The sequence below is a fragment of the Corvus cornix genome, chromosome 11 (assembly GCF_000738735.6).
Source record: "Corvus cornix cornix isolate S_Up_H32 chromosome 11, ASM73873v5, whole genome shotgun sequence".
Classification (NCBI taxonomy): domain Eukaryota; kingdom Metazoa; phylum Chordata; class Aves; order Passeriformes; family Corvidae; genus Corvus; species Corvus cornix.
The window spans coordinates 20,258,072-20,277,787 of record NC_046341.1 but is presented as its reverse complement, the minus strand read 5'-3'; the positions used below and the strand labels follow the sequence as shown (position 1 = coordinate 20,277,787).

Sequence of the window (19,716 nt, the reverse complement as noted above, 5' to 3'; positions counted from 1 at the left end):
GTTCTGTATCTGGAACAAGACCAGAGGAGGAGAGGACCAGGTTTCCATTCAGCAGCAGACAGAGAAGTGCTCTTCCCTTCTCTGAACACTTCTTCATGGCAGTGGGAGGAATGTGAAAGCACCACAGCACCCTCCTCTCAGCCAAAAATTATGTGAAAATTCCTGATTACAACAGGATACTCCTAGAGTGATAACTACCCAACAACTCCATGTGAAGAAATGCACAGTAAGAAGCACAAGATGGTCAAACATTCCATTTCCCTCATTTCTCTTAAAGAACATGAAGTTAAGCCATAGGGGCATCTTTTAAGTGTATATGTGTGTATACAAATATAAACGAAAGAAAGACTGAAAACTCTTTAGGGCCTCTGTTCTTAGTGGATAAAGAATTCAGATCTGAGGCCATGTAACTTCCTGAAGAGGGACCTTTTTTTGTTAAGATTTCTGCCTGGTCTCTATCATGGGAAAACAAGAAATCCAGGAGCTGCCACTGCATTTGCTGTAAGGGAAATCTCAGAGTCAGCAAAGAATTTCTATACAGATTGGAGACAATAAAACAGCTAGTGAGAGTTTACAGAACACCTGTAAAGCAGGGGAGCAGCTGGGAGAGAGGTGATGGGGAAGGAGAAACTCGCAGTCTTCACCTCCATTCGTTCATCCTTCTTCCAAAGAAATAAGCAAGCACCATTCAAAATATTTAGCAGGCATTTGATACTGCCTCGCTCCTCCCACAAGCTGTTCTTACTAAACCACTCTGTGCAGAAAAAATATTCCCTGAATCCTTGTGGGATTCCCACAGAAAAGCCCAAACATGCTCATGACATGACCAGAATAGCATAAAAGGAAAAAGGAGTTTGAAGTCAGGGTAGATAGGGTGGAGGCCATCATAGTCAATGGGCTTGTCATGTTTTACCAGAAAACCAGTACAGCTTTTGGCAGACAGAATGCAGACTGGATGAGGCCAGAGGCTACAAATCTTAAAATCTAGAAGACTAGATTTTTATACATGGGTGACTTCAAATTTGGTGTAATATGGGGAGGAAAAAACAGAGAATGACAGTGCAAAGAAATGCTGCATAAACTGGTATCCTTATTGAAGAAATTTCAGAATATGACTTACCAAAGTGAGAAGTACAGCAGGTTTCTTCAAAGCCAAGACACTGGATATCTAAAAAGAGGTGTTAGATTACTGTTACTTGTCTTTTTTTTCTTCCTCATAACCACATTGATATCAATTTCATCAATATTCACTGTATATAAAGTAAATGAGCTGCAAAGACAAAAATGTTCCTCTGATACCTTTCAGATATTGTAGTATTACTTGAAACATACAACAAGAGACAGTAGAATACAAAATATTGACAGAAATGCAGTGATCAAGTTGATGGTGTCCTTTAAAGACATAAATACCAACTATAACTCATGTCTACTGTCATCATTAGGAAGACACAACATAGGAGCCAAAAAACTGTAATGTCATACAGAAATAAGGAACACCAGGGTACTCTATCCTGCACATATAAAATTTACATTAGTATTGTAACATTACAATGTGTTAAATGCTTAGCAAAGAGTATTTACTGTTACTGTCACTGGGTCACTTCTACTGACTAATCCTTTTATTAGGCTCCTTCAGCCTCCTTCAAACATTCACAAACTAAGAACAAAATCACTGGGCTTGTAGAGTGCTGGGCTTTCAGAGCAGTTGCAGAGGGGTGAGTGCTGAATTACACATACCTTGAGGCAATGAACACATGACACAGCTTCATGGAGCACAATTCTATCAACTTTAAACCACCTTAATAGCTACTGCTAATATTAACAAAAGAAAGTATACGGCAGTGAAGTTCAAAAATACCAATTCCACCCTTTTTTTCATATCTTAATCTCATGAAGTATCAGGATTACACACACATGTTGGTCATTCATTGACATAAAGCTGTTCTATAAAAAAGGCCCTGGATGTCCTGATGGTGGAAAACCAACTCCTTGGCAAACAAGGCAAAAGTTACAGAAGAGAGCTGAACAGTTACGTTGCAAGCTTCAACAGCTTCTCACTTCAATACATGCAGTCCAGGTCAAAAGCAGCCTTCATTTTTTAATTTATTTACTGGTCCACATAAAGAGCTCTTTTTCTCATCAATGAAGTTTTTAAGCAGTAAAGAAGAAGAGAATAGAACTGCAATAAAGATAACTGTTGCAGAAAGTAACCCAAAACTACTAAAGGTGAATGTGATTTTTAAAGTGTGATTTTTAAAAATAAAACATGTATTTCCACTTGCAATTTTCACCATCTGACAGATGAGCACCGGAGCACCTGAACACTACGTGACTCCAACTCACACATGGCAAAAGTCAACCTCTCCACAGCTCCCTCCAGTCCCAGCTTCTGACATACAGATCAAACTTCATTTTGTAGCTGGACTCATTATGAAAATTAAATGAAACCTCCTCACAGCTGATGAGAGCAAAACTTTTGGTCTAGAGAGTCAGTGTTCTACAGGAGCAGAAGAATCAGAGGAGTCTTCTTCAAGCTGCTCTCCATGAAAGTCACACACAGGGCTTGGCAGGAATACTGTCCTCACCTGCTGAGCCTTCCTACCAAAGAAACAATCGCTGGCCAGGTGCACAAGTGTACAAACATCTGCTCCGAAATTAAATCAGAAACCTAACTAAGCAAGGCACACTAGCATCTAGAAATGTGAATATATTTGCTTATTCAAGTAATAAGATGATTCTACAGAAAACAAGAGTGAGGCAGGCAGCCTTTCCCAACAGCTTTTTGGAGGCATAAAATGAACGAAGGCTCCCAAGACAGAGCTAAGACATGCAACCTCCTTGACAGCAATCTCCTCAAATCTCCAAGGCATGGCAAAAAATTTATTTAGTGATATGTTTCATTTGGATAAAGCCACAAACTAACAGGTCTCATCATGCACCGAACATGTTTATGAGACTGCCTTTGGATTAAGAACTGTGTTCAGATGAAAAGAGAAGCCTTTAAAAAAACTTAAAAGTGCTTTGTAAGATAAAAGGACATTTTCCAGTAACAGGGAAGGAAGAGAAGATCCCAAGTCAGGAGACATCCAGTAAGAAGAGGACTAAAATTATGCAAAGTCATTGCCACTCACTGATTTTGTATTCACAGAAAAAGGTAATCAGAAGCACAGACAACTCACCTCGGTCACATAGTGGACTTCATCCACAGCATATTTGTTCTTGAAGAATTCAGGGGGATGAATCCTTTGGAAAACAACAAAAAGAAACATTTGCATTTAGCTTTGCTGTTATATTTAATAAGGTCACAGACAAAGAAACAATACTCTTTACTATCACAACAATAGAATCAGATATGAGGAATGTTTTAATAATCTTATCTTTGACTCTATTTCTCAAAATAGGAGATTACACAGAAAGTTGCCACGACTACAAAAATCAGTGTGTTTTAATCCAGTCCATGCTTAGACTGCACGGTCTCCTCTGAATGAAAGTGGTTTTTTCCCATTCTATGCAAGACAGTTTTGTTAAGGACTTTTGCCATGTCATTTATACACAACTTTTCAATTCAACAAACTTTGGAAGTATATGGAAATAACAAAAGACCAGTCTGCCCTATGTTACATTCAAAGAATGAATAAAACATTCATTTTTTACCCTGGGAACTGCTCTAGCAGACTGAGAGCTATTAAGACACGAGCTCTGCTGCCTCTATTCCTCAGGACACCAGAGATCCACTCCTCTAACCCAACAGAGCGAGCAACTGTAGATACAAAAATGCTGCTAGCAAGGATTTTCTTGCTATTTTCTAAGTCCTTGAGAGACTTTTCTCTCTCACAGAAGAGGTAGCAGCGAATGTAAACAACCAAGCCACCTGCAACCTTGAAAAATCTTGTTTATGGTACAGCAGAAAAATATTTTGACAATGGATGTTTTAGGATTTTAGCCAATCACCCCCAAGGGGTGGCTGGTCCTTTGTCCAATTAGACTATGAAGAAAAAAGTCTATAAAAGAGTTTGTAAAATAATTAAATAAATCAATCTTGCTGCACAATTCCTGCCTGTTGGATCTTCTCTCCTCCTCCTCCCTATGGCTGCAGGACACGGTGATATACCCTAGGGCCCAGGCCTGCGGTAATAGGCAACTTTACATGTTCATGTCCAAAACTAAATCTCTTCTACTCTTTTCTCCTGATATCCAGCCAGACATTTTTCTAAAGGCAAGAAGAACGTGAAGGATCTGCATGCAGTCTGTCCCTCCAGGGCTCTCCCGCTGGCTTCTGTACCAGTGCCTGTACTGTTGCTCATTCCTTGACCATATGGTAGCAGCCAGTTATTCAGAAGACTTCAGTCTCTGTTTATAATCTCCATCTTCCCAAAACTGAAATAAATACAACCTCTGTAATTCTGAAAATGTTATCTCAAAATAATAATAATTGAAAAAAAAATTTTAGAAAAGGAAAAAAAAAAGGGAAAAAAAAATCACGCAGTTTACATCATTCCACAGAGTGAAGAAAACAGGAGGAAAAAAAACATGGCTGGAAAGTGCTCGAGTCTGGGGGATCCCAGGTATTTTGCTTCCTGAGCAACAGCAGGAGATCAGGAGGTGCATGCAGGATCAAAGCTCCAACTATGTAAACATTACACAACAAGAGCACAAGACCATCAGGGGAAAGAAAAAATGAGGCTGGAGGCCAAAGAGCATTTCTAAGCTTGCAGTGAGGATCAGCAGAAGTGGTGGGACAAACAGCTCAGCACCTTGAGGAGCTGCTCCAAACCAAAGGCACGTGCCAGAGCTGCTGGCAGTACCAAGAGGCTGGACACTGCCTTATGCCAATTTTTTCAATCTTGTGTGCTCCTTTACCATTTACATTTCCTCATGCTCCAAACAGTACTGGGCTGTGACATGAACCACAACATGAAACTGTTTATGGTGTTCTCAAGTAGTAAATCACAGATTTTAAAAAATTTATTATCTGTGAAAATACTACTCAAAAGTAACACAAAACTATCTCATTACGTGTTCCCTTTTGCAATACTCCTTCTGTAGACTGTTCCTATCAGTGACGGAGATTTCAAAGCAATTATCATTTATCTTTTCTCCCTGGCTTATTTCGCACACAATTTAAAAAACTCCACTATACCCTCTTATCTTTATATACCCTCTATATTACAGTTCCCTCACCTCCAACTTTTGGGTACTCTGTTTCTCCTACAGGTATCTCTTTATTCTTCCTTCATTCCTCACACACTGAAGTATTTTTATAATCCAGAAACATGATGAACAGATTTAGCACCTTCCAGTTCTGTTCTCTTTCACAGTTTTAACCAATTCATCTGGTATCAGAAGAATCCCAACTGTAAAACCAGCTAATGTATGGCCAATGGTAATTTATGGTAACACATGCTCTTTAGAGCAATACATCCAAAGCACCTTTTTATAATTAGCTGCAATGTTTAAATCAAATAACTGTTTAAGGTAAATATTTCATAAAAGTATACCCACAAGTGTGCTGGATTTTATTGACTTCATTTAATGCAATTAAAGTAAGAATAGGTCTCATTTTCCACCACTCCAATAAGAAAACTTCTTTCTTTTCACAAGTTCTTTCTCAACTCCTTTTTTGTTCTTGTTGTTGCTAGTTGCCTCCTACAATTGTGTAGCCTACAGCACACTGCTGCGAATTTAATTCTTGGGTTATGGTTAATATTAATCCGTTCCAGCTTTAATCCCTCCAACATCTCTTTCTACGTACACTATGACTCTTTTGAGGAACAAAAGTAGCTCATCATTCTTTCAAGGCTGAGGAATTTTTCTCTAAGAGAAAGAGAACAGCAGTTTCTCACAATCCTTCATCCTCTCCCTCAGCTGTTAAAATAGGTCATCTCTGAGATACTTTTGACTCCATCACACCTAATGACAAGCTGCCAGGATTCCCAGATGTGTACCTCCCTGCTCATCTTCTCGCTATCTCACTCAAAAGTCGGCAAGACTTTTAGCATGAAGTTGAGAGCCAGACTTCTCAGCTCCTCTCTGAAGCACTCACAGCTCTGCCTCACTTTTTTTATACAGTCATTTAGCACCTCTGACTAGACGGAAAAATAAATTCATATACACTTCCCACAAACTACCATCCCACGAGAGCCATGATGCTCCAGAGATGAAGCTGCCTCTCCCACTGGGAAGATTTCTGCTAAGACCAACTGTGTTGCAGAAGCACAGAGGTGCAAGGAAAAAGTGTACATGAAGTCTATATTAGAGCCAAAAAATTCTATGCTGTCAGATATAGAAAAGCAGTATAGAAAGCAACCAAAGGTCAGGGAGAAAGAGAATCAAAACAAGAAAAGCAGGCCAAGGGAGGGAATTCTGCCCCTCAGCCCCACCCAGGTGAGACCCCACCTGCAGAGCTGCCCCAGCCCTGGGGCCAGCACAGGAAGGACCTGGAGCTGCTGCACAGAGCCCAGAGGAGGCAGCAGCATGAGCAGAGGGATGGAGCAGCTCTGCTGGGAGGAAAGGCTGCCAGAGCTGGCATTGCTCGGCCTGCAGAGAAGCTTCGGGGTGACTTAACTGCAGCCTTCCAGTGCCTGAAGGATCAACAAGAAAGATGAAGAAAGTCTATTTACAAGAGCCTGGAGTGACAGGACAAGGGGGAATGGCTTCAAACTGACAGAGGGCAGGGCTAGATGGGATACTGGGAAGAAATTCCTCCCTGTGCGGGTGCTGAGTTCCTGGCACAGGCTGCCCAGAGCAGCTGTGGCTGCCCCATCCCTGGAAGTGTCCAAGGTCAGGCTGGATGGGGCTGTGAGCAACCTGGGACACTGGAAGGTGTCCCTGCCCATGGTGGGGGCTTGGAACTTAATGATCTTGAAGGTCCCTTCCAACCCAGGCCATTCTATCATTCGGTGATCCTCAATGGAACCTCTCCATAGTCTCTCTACTCTCTTCCATTTTTTCCCCAGTTTAGTGGAGCTCAATGAAAGATAATTATGCACAACATGGTAGTTACTCTAAAAAGTACCAGTGCAGAGTTCCTGAGCAGATACAGGGCTCAGTACCTACTTTTATCCAGTTTGAATGCAAAAGATGCGAAAGTCTAGCACTGATCACCATTGTCACAGGGTATCTTCCATGAAATGCTCTCTGGCATAATCTAAATCAGAAGTTACATTCAGTTATCATAATTTCAAGTACATCTAACGCTTCCCAGGGACCAGGAGTGCTTCTCTCTACAAATGACTCTCAAGAAGCTAGAGTAACTTAACTGGTTACAACTTTCAGGTTTGGCTTTGTCATTTGTAACAGTGCTATGGGCTGCCAGTTTCAGAATTCTGATTAATCACTGCAGAGACTACATGCAAAAAAAAAAACCCACAGCAAGCCATAAATTAATCAGAAGGATAACCCAAGTGGAAGATATGATCCCAGATATTATTGAATCATGTCTCTTTACCTATACAAAAATAAACCCCAACCCTTTTGTGAACAGAAGCAATGACCTAATTTTTACAGGCTTCAGGCAGAGGCTTGGGGTGTGCAAAATTGTTTAGATTCCCTGACAACACAACTTGGAAAAACCCACAGAGAATAATGCACATCAGCCCTAAAAAGGCTCAATATCCTTTCCCTATTGTTTTATAACTCCAGCCAAGCAAATACCAGTGTTAATTAGAATTGTCAATAGTTAACTTCCAGAATAACAGGAGTCATCATTTTACTTTAAAATGGAAATAAACAACTCCAAACTCCTGGAACATGCCCATGTACCCATGGCCAAGCATCTAGGCAAAAATCTGGCATCTCAGAGTACATGGCCATCAGAAAGAAAATGTAAGAGTCCTGCACTGATGTTAATTTACATGAATATGGTCCTCATTTTTCTGATTTTCAGCCACAAAGGACCCCTTAAACAAGAGACTGTCTCTAGTTCACCACTTACAATTCATCCCAATTTCCGGTGAAAAAGCTTGAGTTATTTTGAGTTAAACATTAAAGCTGTTTACTTTCTGCTGATGTTTCCCATGAAACTCATCTCTCTTCTATGTTTTTCTACCCCATCTAGATCACCTACTTGGTTTCTTACTCTCAGGATTTTCACAGTGACTGGGAAATGCTGAAGATGGCCTAAAGATGCGAAGCTATGTTTTAAGAAGACCTGAATTCTGATAAACTGCCTTATTTTAACAGCTATGGTTCATTTAGGCACCAAATATTGAAGATTCTCCTTCAATGATAACAAGTGACAGCTTTATTTTAAACAAAATTCTACTGAGAATTTCTACTGGGAAAAAATAGGTGGGGGAGCAGCAGCAAAACCTTCACTGTAAAAATACAGTGTGAAACATTAAGTCAAAGAGTAAATTAATACCTTACGATAACACATTTATCAAACACAAAAACCACCAGTAAAAGTGTAAGGGAGCATAGTATTAAAAGCTAGCAATCATAAATCCTAGTCTGTTATTCAACTTAGTGAAAAAATCCAAGTTTAGAATAAACTTTTCCATTTGGTTTAACTAAATTCACAGTGGCACACGATGGCATGTTTAAAAACCACCACGCTTCACCAAATCACACCACCTCAGATTTTCCCAGACCACAGTACTAGGACTGCCTCCACTTAGATGTGATCCTCAAATAGGAATATAACACTGACTCCTCTGTTTATCCATCAGTAAGATGAACAGCTATGACAGCTCTGTGTATCTATAAATACACAAAAAATTTATTTTAAAGCTTTTACATATTTGGACAAAATTCAAATCACAATTTCTTTGCAGTAGTTTATCAACCATGTTATATTTCCACTTTAAACCCAATAAAAACTCAGTCTCATTGTCTAAAAACATTTTAAACCTGTTGTTCATTATATTGCACAAGAATTCATAACATCTCTCAGGATTCAAATCTTAAGAGAGCTGTACAAATGTGACATTACTGTAAGAATTCTATTAAGCAACATTTCTTTGTATGCTAAAGGACTCTGGAGCAATAGCCTTGTAATACCAACATGATAAAAAGTGTTCTAGTTTTCAGAACTGTATTCAGAAGAGAGGTAAAATGAGATGGATCTACATCACAAATGCCAAAGAAAAACTGTGAACAGAATTTATAGCAGCTGATAGCTATTCCTGAAAGAAATGCATCTAAGCCAACTGCTAATATATTTGCAGCCTAATTGCTGATATACATATATATGCTTTCATTTGCATCTAAACATTTGTCCAAACTTCAATATATTTAACAGTTATTCCTAAAGGTTGCTTTGTATTTTCATGTTTCAATGCTTCTAGGACAGATTTTCAGTTTTTAGTTTTTACAGTGCATCAGCTCTAAAATGAAATTCAGCTTTTCCTGAAGTAGTCTGATTTAGCTTTTCTTCAGCATTTCAGTTGGAGTTCCTAGTTCAAGATTACTTATCTTACTGCATAGCCTAGAATGTAAAATACTCATGTGGGGAAAAAAATATTCCAAATGGTATGTTCACTATGAATATTAAACAAATTATACACCCTTATTTTTAAGATTTGAATGGTTTCAGAGAATTCTTTAAGTCCTCACATCTGGCCTTGTCTGTGTTTTGCAGCTATTATGGAAGAAGGGTGTCTTACTCCACTGTTACGTATAAAAGAAAGCAATAGGTGTAGCCTACAATAAGCACCAATGTGATGAAACTGCTCTTCTGCAAAATGAAATATTAATTTAATATCAAGTGGCACAGACAACAAAGCAGTATTCCAGATGGCTGACCACACATGCTATCACTGAACGTATATTAGGGCAAATAATGAGAATTACCTACAATTTCTAATACCTGTATCTGGCTTTAGGAAAAAAAAAAAAGGCCAAAAAGGCCAAAAACCAAACAAATAAACAAACAAAAACCCCACCAAAAAACTCCCAACCAACCAACAAAAACCAACAGTATTAACTTAATGTGTTTTTTTAAAAGGAGCAGTAGGAAGCTCAAAATAACCAGTCAACAACCATTTTGAGGAACTCCTAGTATGTCAGGGAAGAAGACAGCAAGTACTAACACAAAGCAACATTCCACGCTAAAGACTCTCTCCTACAATTAAAATACAGATCCACAAGTCTTATTGTCTTTTGGATCCACAGCTCCTGGTAAATACCAGAAAGTGATATTCTCACCAGCAGTAATTAAAAGTTAGAATTAACACGGTTGGAACAGTAACAGAATAGACCAATAACAAAGACTTCTACACAATAATGTTCAGGGTACAGTACTCTCTTAATAGGTTCTACAAGTTTTATTGCCTAAAGTACATGAAAAATATACCAAGCTTGTATCACAAAATAAGGAGAGGATGATTCTTGATGCACTGAGACAGAAAGGCTAAAACTAGTGAACTTCACAGTAAAGCTTTCTGCTTCTTCCATTCAACCCTGACTTTCACATTCAGAGTAACAGATATAAAACACCACTTTATGGCAAAATCACTTTGTCTTGAGCAAATTAAATGCCTACATTATCCTGCAGGTAGTGCCTGTATGTGGCACTGCAGCATGCACACACTTACTGCCAGCAAGTCATGGCATGAGTTACATCACATTTTTCCTCACTTAAATAAGGGAAAGCACATGCACAAGGAGAAAATTGGACAAGCATAATCTTCAGCAACTGAAGTTCTACACAGTCAACAACTCATTTCTCAGTCCTTGCTAGAATGAGCTTAAAGCAGAGTACAAGTTTCAGAGAGACTGCAGACACAGAATAACAACCCTGGCAAAATTTAAAGCAGAAGAATAGAAATACATTAGAAAATGTTAAGGCGAAAAGGGATGCAAAAGCAATGTTTTAATGCTGTCAGAGGTTCACCAATAAACTCCCTTCTCATTACAATATCATCAAGTTAACAGATGGCAAAGCATTAACCAAACAAGAGAGTGTCAAGGACTGCTAGGAAGAACAACACAGCACACTTTACAAGACACCAGCAGATGTTCCTGATTTTGTCCAAAAAAATGCCATCACCTTTATATTCCAAAGGAATTTCACTATCTCAAACAAGAAGATTAAAAGGCATCAAGCTAGATTTAAAACAAAACAGTACTAACGGGCTTGCTGGTATCACAGGCAGCCTCCAGCAATGTTTTGACTACCTTAATGGTACTCCCTTTCCACAATTCTCTAGATTGCTGCTACGTTCTTTGAAAGCCAAAACTACCTGTACACATGGAAAATCAGACTCCTTGCTCCTTTTGATACAGTCGACAATAAGATGGATTCTGAGAAAATAATTGACTTCAAAAGAAATCAAGCTGAAGATGACAACTGAACCTGATCTGACTGGAAAACAAGTAAGAGAAGCCCCACCTGTCTGAGGGGCAGAACAGTAGAGTCCACAAGCATGAAGCTGGACACAAGGTGCTGGGTATGTGATACTGGACTTCCCACTGCTACACACAGATCATGCAGAATCCAAATAACTAGGAGCAAGAATGTCACAATTAGTGCTAGTAAAAGCCAAACACTGACCTACCGATTTCATCTGCTTCAAGTATACAGTCTCATTGCTCCTGCTCAGTTATTCCCACTACAGGTATTCCCAAAAGATGAACAGTTCTTTAGACTTTCTATAAATTCTACCTCAAGCAGCAGTATCTCAATTAGACATTTAAGAGATACTATCAAGAGCTACCCGACAAAAACACAGAAAACTTGCAATTGGTAACCTTTGCTTTATTTCTCTCTGCAAATAAAATTCTTCCTTGGAGTCAAGGGCTCTATACAGAGAGAAATGTGACTAAGGAAATGTTTACACACTGAAATCCCCAAAAGACAGTCTTGTAGCATTAAACTGATGACAAATACTCATTAGAAAGCTCTCTTCTCAAATAAAAAGAGCACAAGAATTATAGTGGTTAAGATATTAAGTGTAATTTCTAGGTCACTATATAGAAAGTGTTCCACTCAAACATTGGTCTCAATTCAAGCTTCTTAACAAAGAAAGTTACACACCGAATATGTCAATAGCAGATGTTCTGCTTGTACTTTGGAAAAACACCAATATTAGAGGGGAAACAAGTAATACCTAGTATCCCACAAGAAAGTACTATAGCAAGCTCTGGAATGTGAGTAGCATGTCTCACAGCTCCCATATTAATCAGTAAGAGAATGAGACGAAGCAGCACTGATTTTTACAGCAGCACTGGATGACTTGAACAGCTTTAAGAAGGAAGGGGATGGTAACATTCCCATTTTACAACTTGTAAGGAAAGCGAAACCACAAAGAAATTAAATGAACTTGACACAACTCAATGGGCACAAAGAAAAGACAAAATCTACCCTTGTACACAGTGCCCTATCCACTGCATCACGTTGCCCCTGCCAGACAAAGAAGTATCTGGTGTCCCCCAGGACTGGGGTTGTGGCTACCTGCTCTGACTGCCAGACCTCCAGCAAGGGGTACACAGCAGTAAAACACAGTCTGCCTGCTTTACACTCACATTTAGCTTTTAAGAAGCACTAATACTAATGATACATTTCTCTAACATCTTTTAACAGAACAGTTGGGTTTGTTTTTTATTTTCTGTTTATCAACAGAGACCACACTCTTTCACGGAGTCCTTCCTGAGCATAGAGGTCACAGGGAATAAAAAACATAAGGAAAACAGTTAACATCAAGAGCTAAGAACGTGGAATTTTTTAAGTGCAAGAATAGAGGAACCACTGTAGGTATTTCACTTGAGATTTTTTTCACTGAAGCACCTTCCCAAATGCAGGGCAACAAGAAGGAGAGCTCTGCCCTCAGGCCAGGCAGTGGCACAGCAGAAGGCAGTGTGGAGGTGCAGAGCCTTGTTGGAGCACTGCTGGCAAACCCCCATGGACATTTCTTTTGCTGCAGCTCACCTTCCTACCAGCAGCAGGTTTTTTGAAGAAAAACACAGGGCATGCCTGATAAAAAAAACCCCTTAGATTCTCTGATACTTCAAAATGTTATCAGGAGTTTATATCACCGAACTCGGTACTCCTGGTAGCACATTACATAAAGTATAAAATAAGAAATGCCTGGTGGGAGTTATCAACATTCCCTGTCACACCACAGGAATGAGACGTGCTATCTCATTCTGTGGTTTGAAGCCACATCCGGAAATTAAAAAACTCGGGTAGAGCATCGTCAAACAGATTTGCTTAGTGCTGGTTCTTTTCTCAATATGCCTGAATCAAAAAGAGGAGAGGAAAAAGAAGCACTTTTAACACTCGAGCATTCACTTATAGGTGTATGCTGGTAGAGACGGCCAATCAATGGACTGATACAAATTGCTATTATGGTTTCAAGCCTTCTCAACAAGAAACTTAAGGTGTTGAAGAAAGCAGTAAGAAAGCAAAGATTTATAAAAATAATTACTGAAGCAAAAGTCATAAAAACAACGCACATTCCTCCCAGAGCAAGCAAGGCTTGTGGACAGTGAGAATACTGGGACAATGACTAAACTGAGCATTTGAGAAGTCTAAGCATTTGATCAGTGCTTTTAGAGCAAACAATTGTCAGTAAAGCAGCAAGAGCAAGCCAGACATTAATTATACTGAAAATGTAATTTTTATCCACAGAGAAATTGGGCAGCAGGCCCATGGGATTCTCATGAGGTTTAACAAGACCAAGTGCTGGAGCTACATCTGTGTTGGGGCAACCCTCGGGACCAATTCAGGCTGGGAATGAACAGGTCAAGAGCAGCCCTGGGAGAACGACTTGGGGATACTGGTGGGTGAGGGCTGGCCCTACCCCAGCTGTGTGCGCTGGGACCCAGAAACCCCTGTGCCCTGGGCTGACTGCCCAGTGTGGGCAGCAGAGGATGGCGGAATTCTTCCCCTCTGCCCCACTCAGGTGAGACCCCACCTGCAGAGCTGCTGGCGAGAGTCCAGAGGAGGCACCAGCATGATCAGAGGGCTGGGACAACTGGGATTGTTCAGCCTGCAGGGGAGAAGCTTCAGGGTAACTTAACTGCAGCCTTCCAGTGCCCGAAGGATCAACAAGAAAGATGGAGAAAGTCTATTTACAAGAGTGTTGGGGTTTCAGTTTAGTCTTAGTTTTTTTTCTGTTAAAGGAATTTTCTCCCATATGCATGTTGCTAGGGGACAAATAGCTGTACTTAAGAAAGACAAAAAGGGGAGTGGGGCGGGCCTGGCTACTTCTTTGTCTACACCTGGGTGTGGGGGCAGTTCGCTCTGAGCGTCCGGAGAGAGAAGCTGCAGAGGTCCGGAGAGAGAAGCTGCAGAGAAAGGAGCTGCTGCTTCTTTCTTTTTGGCCGTTCTTTCTTCCTGCTGGAAACAACGCCGGGACCCCAAAAGCCGCTTTCCCTGCCCTGCTGGAGACCGGGCTGTGGCTGCCCTGCCCCGCTGCTGCTTCAAGCTTTCGCTACGCTGTAGCCCTGCTCGTCCTGCCTGCCTGGGCCTCCGTGGGGTTCTCCCATCTGGATACATCTCGTCTGCCACCCGGGATTTGCGTTCGTCCCTGCCGTTCCAGCCTGCCGCTCCAGCCTGCTGTTCCTGAGAGTCCGGGATCGGCTGCCCAGGGGTTTGTGAAGCCTTTGTTCCATCCCTTCCCGGGATCCCGGGGCACCGGTGCCGCGTGCTCCCCGAGCTCGCTCCGGAGCGCCCCCTGCAGCCGCGGGGGAACCATCGCACCTGCCCTGCTCACCGGGAGCCGCCAGCGCCCCTGCCGGCTGCGAGCGGAACTGCACCCGAGGGGAAAGGGCCTGACAGCCGAGAAGGCTGGGACTGGGTTTGTGATTGTTTGCTGTTACTGCCAGAGTTATTGCTGTTTGTTTGACTGGTTATACACATATAGATATATAACAGTAAAGAACTGTTATTCCTATTTCCCACATCTTCGCCTAAAGGCCCTTGATTTCAAAATATAATAACTTAGAGGGAAAAGGGGTTATATCTGCCACTTCAAGGGGGGGCTTCTGCCTTCCTTAGCAGACACCTGTCTTTCAAAACCGAGACAAAGAGCCTGGAGTGACAGGACAAGGGGGAATGGCTTCCAACTGACAGAGGGCAGGGCTAGATGGGATACTGGGAAGAAATTCCTCCCTGTGTGGGTGCTGAGTTCCTGGCACAGGCTGCCCAGAGCAGCTCTGGCTGCCCCATCCCTGGAAGTGTCCAAGGTCAGGCTGGATGGGGCTGTGAGCAACCTGGGACACTGGAAGGTGTCCCTGCCCATGGTGGGGGCTTGGAACTTAATGATCTTGAAGGTCCCTTCCAACCCAGGCTATTCTGTGATTTTATAACATACAATAATAAATGAATGGGGGACAAGAAATGGAAATCACTGTACCAGGGAGAGAACTGGAATCATGAAAAATAAGCAGCCTGGAGAATTACACAAGTAAGTCTCGTCAATCAAAGGCCCAGCTTTATTGTGCAGTTTTGAAAGGATCAGATGAAGGGTAAAGCAACAGATGTACTATCTGAATAATAGCAAAATATTTGACAAAAATCTCTCTCAAGACTGTTTACTCTCCAAAATCAACTCAAATTGGCTTGGACAGAAACACTACAATGTAACCTGAAACCAAATGACTAGTCATAATAAAAAATGGAAAAGCCTAAAGCAGAAAATAAAAATAAATAAATAAAAAGATGAGCATTCCCCAGGGTGGGAAACCCTCCAACTGCCACACTGAAAAGTGCTGTGTCAATTTACACTGATGTTCCCAGAAGTTAAAGCAATAAACAGAAATGGACTGCAAGTCTTGATTAGTGGGATAGTGCAAAGATTGAAATTAGTTCTGACACTACTCAGAAACAGAAGCAGAACTGAGTATGTTTGAGATCCACAGAGGATATTTCCAGATGGTAACAAACCTTTCAGATAAACTGCAATGCCAGTTGGTACTGAACAGTAATAAGACAACCTAAAGTGATTAAAACCTGGGGTTTTTTTTAAAAAGCAAAATAAAGATTCAGTGGGTACTGGGAAGGGAAAAATTACAGTAAAAGACCAAACTGAGAGACATAGAAAAAGAAAAGCGTATTTCATTTTAGAGAAAAAATTACAATAAAAAAAGCAGGAGATGGCGAATCAGTTTGGAAGGTAAAACCAAAGAACACATAGCTCTGGAGCAGGCTGTGGAGAAGAGGACCTGTATGCTCCACATTAATAAAACTCCTGTAGAAGACGTCCTTCATTCCTGCAAAATGTACATCAAGAAGAGCAATTAAGGTAATCTGGAGTTCATTCCCTATAACCCCCCCACACACTGCACTATCTTTCCAAAGAGCTGTCTCCACTGTCAGCTTCCCTTCCAAACACCTTGCTGTCTCATCGCCAGACCAAGGGTAATTAGTGCACCAGTCTCTGTCACCATGATACAGTCAGATAAACATACCATGCTGTGCACGATTTAATACTCACAGTTATTCAAAATACAAATGCCACAAAATCTCACCAATCTCCATTAAGAAGAAGAGATCAAGAAATCAATTTCTTAGCTTCTAGTTTTCACAGTCACAAAAAGTCTATAAGAAAAGAAAGGTAAAAGCCCCCACAGACTGAGAGGCTACTTTCTTTTACAAAAGTGCTAAGGGGAAAAAAGCGAACAAACAAAAAACCCCAACCATACACTTCTGTACTTCTTTCAAAAGGCAGTAAAACTACTCAGCTTTGCTGATGTCAGTCAAGTGTAATCACCAAAACCAAAGGTTGATTTCAGTTGCAACCTACTTAAAATTTATGACAGTGTTTTAAAGAGCTTCCTCATTAGGTCACTGAGAAATAAATTTGCAGCTCCAAGTGCTACTGCAAGGTTCAACTTTGAACACAGAGACAACTTTCAATCAAATTAATGGAAAAACATTACTTATAGTGGGTGCAATGCTGGATTAAAGTTGCAATACTTACCAGTCATCCAGCAGAGCTTCAGAGAAAACCCAGGAAACCGCACAGGAAATTAGGCACCACAGTACTATTTTACTGTTCGGGCCAATAATACATTTAATATGCATTTCTAATGTTAGAGCACAAAACTCTTAAATATTTTTTGTCTTCCATTAAAAACACTCTATGTGCAAAGGCTATTAAGTTATTTTGGCATGCTCTCCACATAAAGCAGCTGCTGTACAGCATGTTTTACTTTATAAAATACCTTTAATCAGCACACTGACTAGTACTGTCATTTATAATTAAGGAGGTAAATAGCAGGTGCAGCATTAATTAGCAAAACTGAAGTCTTTGTGAAGACATGCAGTCATACCAACTCAATGCTTTCTAGGAACAGAAATGATTGCTAACAGCTTTCTTGCACCACAAACTTGACTAGGTAAGACTGTACCAAGAAAGAGGGGCATTTACAAAACAGTTACACTGCTGAAGCCTTCATCACAATCCTGTATTACTGGACTCATTTCTTAAACTCTTCCTTCTAAAGTTAAAAATAGAAAAATATTCTGGAGCAGAAAAGCCACCCACTAAGCTCAGAGTCATTCTCAGAGTCTGTGTGTCTGCCTTACAAATGATGGAGGGACAGGGGCAGAGGTACAAGTCAAGAGGCAGGCAAAGTGGTTCCCTTACTTGAACAGGTTTTTCCAGCCAACAAGTAAGAAATTGGCTGGCCCAGCATCTGGAGAAATGCCCACACCCATAATTTAAAAACAGAGCAACGTTGTTGCGATCCCTTCCATGAACGCAGGACCACCAGTCCTACAACTACTCTCATAACAATTCTGCAACTGCCACCTTAAAAGGCTGTGGATTTTTTGGAGAAGGTCCATAGTCTGCGAGTTAAATTAAATCTCTCCTTCCTTTTAAAACTGCAGAGGTTATTTTAGCTTGAAGGACTTCTGAAAGGTAACCTTACAACTATTTACAAATCTTCAGAGCATACACATTCCGCATGAAGCCCTACCAGATCGGTAACACTTCCAAAGTGGTAGTCACCCTCAACACCAGAGTACTGCTTAGTGCTGGGCTGTGAGCTCACCCCAGCCCAGAGTGGTGCATCCACCATCTCCATGTCCACCTGTTCTGCAGAGTTCCCAGGCACCACCTCAGCATGCAGCACCACTCATAAAAACAAGTGCAGTGGTGAGGCTGGAAAAATTGCAGTGTTCATGGTCTCATTTGTAAACTTATGGTCTGCTAATCTCCAAGCTAAACACTCTCAGACACTGCACTGGCTTTGGCCAAACTAAGACTGCAATCTGAATGGAGTCAAAAAGACCCATTTTTGTATTACTTCAAGGTAAAAAGATTAACCCCTCTGAAGGACACATTATCCATGCTATGCTTCAAAGGCAACTCAAATATGTGCTCTTCAGAAGTGAAGGCATAACAGTAAAGAGCCTTTTGCATTAATTTTTAGAGAATGTGTTTCTGCCTAAATTCACAAATTCCCACATCTGTCTTAAATAGAAAGCAGTATAAACACCGGGCAAAGCAACTCCACCCTGTGCTATGAACTAGCAGACCAGCTGCAGATCTGTGTAAGACACCAACCTCACAAATACCACACAACACATTACACTGATTTCTGCTTCGCTGATAGTAAATGACTGTTTCTTCAGTGGGTAGATAGCACCTTCCACAGGCACAGCAATAAGCACTTCCAAGGCAAACTGCAGTAGATAAACTGCAGTGGATGGAAGGCATGCTTACCTGTGTTTCTTTCAGTGCTAATTTTGACTTAAAATTGAATCTTCTGGGAAGGAACACAATCCCTAGCTGTGTGCAGTACCCACTGCCAACCAACTTACGAAGCAGAACCGCTACTGACTCACAAATGAGTTATTCATCCATCCTCCTTCTGACAAGCAGAAAAAGTACATGACCACGGCTGACAGAAGAGAAAACAGGATTAAAACAGAGGGATTCAGGAAGGGTAAGGAGAAGAATTTAGAAAACAACAAAGACTATTTGTTATACTCTGCAAGAGGACACAATGACAATAAACCACTTTTAACTAGACGTGTAATTCTGCAAATGGACAGATAACAAGCGCTGCACTGTTGTGGTATCCTGCAGTGGTAGGGAGGAGAAGAGAGATCCAGCAGGCAGGAATTGTGCAGCAAGACTCCTTTATTTAATTATTTTACAAGTCTTTTATGGACTTTTTTCTTCATAGTCTAATTGGTCAAAGGATCAGCCACCCCTTGGGGTGATTGGCTAAAATCCTAAAACATCCATTGTCAAAATATTTTTCTACTATACTATAAACAAAGGTTTTGCAAGGTCACAGGTGTTCATAGCTTATAGAACTCTACTAATATATTCCGTGAGAGAGAAAAATATCTTACGGGACTGGAAAGAAGCAAGAAAAATTCTTGCTAGCAGCATATTTGTATCCACACTGCACAAACAAATCAAAAAGGCCACTAATTATAAACACCATAATATTTTGTTTGAGATTGCAAAATGAGATGCTGAAATTTCAGTAATATTTTTAAGCTTTTTTAGATTAGGCACAATCAGTGCGGGTATGAAATAGCTGTTTTGAACTAGCAGAAGAGAACTCAAGGATAGGAAAAAACTTTGTCTGTAAGTGGGAACAAGCACCAAGTGGGAACAGATTTGAGAGTACACATGGGGGTTACAGTACCTGCCATCCCAGACAGGTGTGGCTTGCAGCTAAAATATTTCAGACAGCAGTATGCAGATTTTTATGCCATCACAATTTCAGTCCCCAGACAGGTCTGAGACAGTGATATTCATGTAAGTTCTCTGAGAAGACAGCAGCCATGCCCTACCATATGGTCTG

General features: G+C 40.8%; 1 protein-coding gene across 3 annotated transcripts in view; it reads right to left on the bottom strand.

Annotated features, from left to right (window-relative positions):
- The window catches only part of PEPD (peptidase D), a 144,811-nt gene that overhangs the window by 117,354 nt on the left and 7,741 nt on the right, over positions 1-19,716 (bottom strand). For all 3 annotated transcript variants that reach the window (XM_039558165.1, XM_010396477.3, XM_039558166.1), the window contains 2 exons: positions 3,180-3,243; positions 1,121-1,168 (listed from right to left, as the gene is read on the bottom strand). In XM_039558165.1, coding sequence (XP_039414099.1) covers positions 1,121-1,168; positions 3,180-3,243 — 112 coding nt within the window. The remainder of the gene's footprint in view (positions 1-1,120; positions 1,169-3,179; positions 3,244-19,716) is intronic.